The sequence below is a fragment of the Lolium rigidum genome, chromosome 5, assembly GCF_022539505.1.
Source record: "Lolium rigidum isolate FL_2022 chromosome 5, APGP_CSIRO_Lrig_0.1, whole genome shotgun sequence".
In the NCBI taxonomy this organism is placed as follows: Eukaryota; Viridiplantae; Streptophyta; class Magnoliopsida; order Poales; family Poaceae; genus Lolium; species Lolium rigidum.
The window spans coordinates 82,488,608-82,491,644 of NC_061512.1; the positions used below are offsets into that span (position 1 = coordinate 82,488,608).

General features: G+C 38.5%; 1 protein-coding gene across 1 annotated transcript in view; it reads left to right on the top strand.

Annotated features, from left to right (window-relative positions):
* The window catches only part of LOC124653523 (asparagine synthetase [glutamine-hydrolyzing] 2), an 84,962-nt gene extending 82,449 nt beyond the window's left edge, over positions 1-2,513 (top strand). The window contains exons 7-14 of the mRNA XM_047192575.1: positions 283-444; positions 600-680; positions 757-978; positions 1,099-1,233; positions 1,332-1,412; positions 1,500-1,586; positions 1,701-1,808; positions 1,914-2,513. Of these exons, the coding sequence (XP_047048531.1) occupies positions 283-444; positions 600-680; positions 757-978; positions 1,099-1,233; positions 1,332-1,412; positions 1,500-1,586; positions 1,701-1,808; positions 1,914-2,156 (1,119 nt within the window). The 3' untranslated portion in view covers positions 2,157-2,513. The remainder of the gene's footprint in view (positions 1-282; positions 445-599; positions 681-756; positions 979-1,098; positions 1,234-1,331; positions 1,413-1,499; positions 1,587-1,700; positions 1,809-1,913) is intronic.
* Positions 2,514-3,037: the final 524 nt, after the last annotated feature.

The window sequence follows — 3,037 nt, forward strand, 5'->3', positions numbered from 1 at the left end:
ATTGATGCCTTTGGTTAGGCAATGCTTGTTTGGAACACTGTTAATTATTTAACAAGTAATGTTAGGTTATTGTAGCACCTTGCGATCACTGATGCCTTAGTGTGTTAATTTCTATATTAATATTTTAGATGGCATGCCTTTCAAAACCATGCTAATTGGTTCTTAAGTATGTACAGGAGTGTAAATAAATTATTGTGTTCGACGCATTTCACAGGCCAAGTGTTTTTAGTTTTTATGTACATCATCTACTATATTTTCTTAGATATAATGCAAATTTTGCAGGCTGTTATTAAGAGGCTAATGACTGATGTGCCATTTGGCGTTCTGTTGTCTGGTGGGCTTGACTCTTCTTTGGTTGCTTCTGTTGTTTCACGGCACTTGGCAGAAACAAAAGTTGCCAGGCAGTGGGGAAACAAACTGCACACCTTTTGCATTGGTTTGAAGGTACATTTCTCAATATTGATTACTACTGTATCCTCATTGCTGAGGACATCAAAATTTCTTGCTGTTATGAGTATCTTTCACAAAAAGAGATTTTCAATGGAGTAATGTAAGCAGACAATATGATAGAAGTTCTAACGCATTCCATATTTTCATAGGGTTCTCCTGATCTTAAAGCTGCTAAGGAAGTAGCTGACTACCTTGGCACAGTCCATCATGAATTACACTTCACAGTGCAGGTTCGTTATCTTTTTTTTTTTCCTTTGTATAGAGGAATACATATTTTGAAGTTTTGTTCATTTGACCAAATCCCAGGAGGGCATTGATGCGTTGGAAGAAGTTATTTACCATGTCGAGACATATGACGTAACAACAATTAGAGCAAGTACCCCAATGTTCTTAATGTCTCGTAAAATCAAATCTTTGGGTGTGAAGATGGTTCTTTCGGGAGAAGGTTCTGATGAAATATTTGGTGGTTACCTTTATTTTCATAAGGCACCAAACAAGAAAGAATTCCATGAGGAAACATGTCGGAAGGTAATTACGGACAGCGTGGCTCCTGGTTTATCTACTAAGTTGTTGAGAACTTCAGATGGTGTATATGTACAGAATGGTCAGCTGATGAACTTTACTAAAGTAGTTTTGCCTGACTTTTAGATAAAGGCTCTCCATTTATATGACTGCTTGAGAGCGAACAAATCGACTTCTGCATGGGGTCTTGAGGCTCGTGTTCCATTCCTTGACAAAAACTTCATCAATGTAGCAATGGACATGGATCCTGAATGTAAGATGGTATGTAGCTGCAACTGTTAATCTCACTCTAGCTTTATTTCATTTTCTGTAACTGCCATTATCACTTCCTTATATTTATCATCTTACTATTTTTTTAGATAAGACGTGATCTTGGCCGGATTGAGAAATGGGTTCTACGTAACGCATTTGATGATGAGGAGAAGCCCTATTTACCCAAGGTTCTTTTAATTGTGTTAAATTTGCTCTGTTACATGCACAAACTTGCTTCTATGCTCACTATGGTAGGTTTACTTTTGTGTGAACAGCATATTCTTTACAGGCAAAAGGAACAATTCAGCGATGGTGTTGGGTACAGTTGGATTGATGGACTGAAGGACCATTCTAATGAACATGTAATTCCATCTTCTATTTGTCAAACTGTTCATAACTGTTTATTTATTCGACTTACAATGGTTTTGTATCACCTTAATCAGATTAGAATTCACATTTCTTCTGTTCATGTTCAGGTGTCGGATTCCATGATGATGAATGCTAGCTTTGTTTACCCTGAAAACACACCCACAACCAAAGAAGCCTACTATTACAGGACAGTATTTGAGAAATTCTATCCCAAGGTCAGAAGCTGCAACCAGCGTTTACTCATATCATGATATTCAGTTATTTCGTTGCATCGAAAAAAAATGCGTGCTCTCCATTTGATTAATATTTCAATTATGCAGAATGCTGCTAGGCTAACGGTACCAGGAGGTCCTAGTGTGGCATGTAGCACTGCAAAAGCTGTTGAATGGGATGCTGCCTGGTCGAAACTCCTCGATCCGTCTGGTCGTGCTGCTCTTGGCGTGCATGATGCAGCCTATGAAGATACTCCAGAAAAGGCTCCTGCATCATCGGTGGATCCCGTCACAGAAGATGTCTTCCGTCCAGCACATGTCGAAAGCCTAGTCCCGGCCGCTGCTGTTTAGACTTCCGGGGTGTCATAAAATGCTTGGAAAATACTGTTATTTGCTTCAATTCTAGCTTTCTTTGCATCCTTTCGTGAGTTCCTTCAACCATGCAGTGCAGAAATTGCTTTGTTTCATTCCTACCAGGCGTCACGTTTTGATTCCGTGTGTACTAAATTTGTTTGTCTATGTACTGAGCATCCAGTTGTAAATATCTCACAGTTGCTGATATCCTGAGTTGCTCGATGTTTGGTTTGTAGCTGCGAAGGTTCATTTAGTTCCAATGTTGATTTCAGGATTAGGTAATGTTTTCCAGATTACTAATGTTATAAGGTTGTATTAGTAACTGGTTTACTCAATGGGATTTGCTAGTTCTCAGCTAGATAAGAACTAAACTTGTGCTCGTCCTACACCGTTTAATTGCATTGTAATTCGTGCATATAAGTTGCAAGCTGGGTTGCAACTGAGCTTTTTCAGTTGCAACTAAGATATTTTCAGTTGCAAGTTTGGATGTAACTAAAAAAAAATCTGATCCATTAGATTCGTTTCATGATCTGTGCTAGTTGTCAGTTGCAACATGAGCTGCAACTAATATTTGATGAGATCAGCTGACTAAGAATGATGATATCATCTGACTAATAAGAACTAAAAATGAAAGCTGGTCAACGAATATTCTTTGCCGAAGTACTACCCCCGTTCATCAATTACCCATTGCTGCACTTTGATACAACACATAAGAAATGCTGCCAGAGCGGTTAGAACTTAGAACTGATTTCGTTAGCGTCAATCTCCCACCACAGGTAATGAAATCAAACGACAAATCAATTCTTTTTTGAACGGATGAGATGTATGGTAAGAAAACCTCTTTAGGTAGTTTTGAATCAGAGAATGGTAACCCCAAA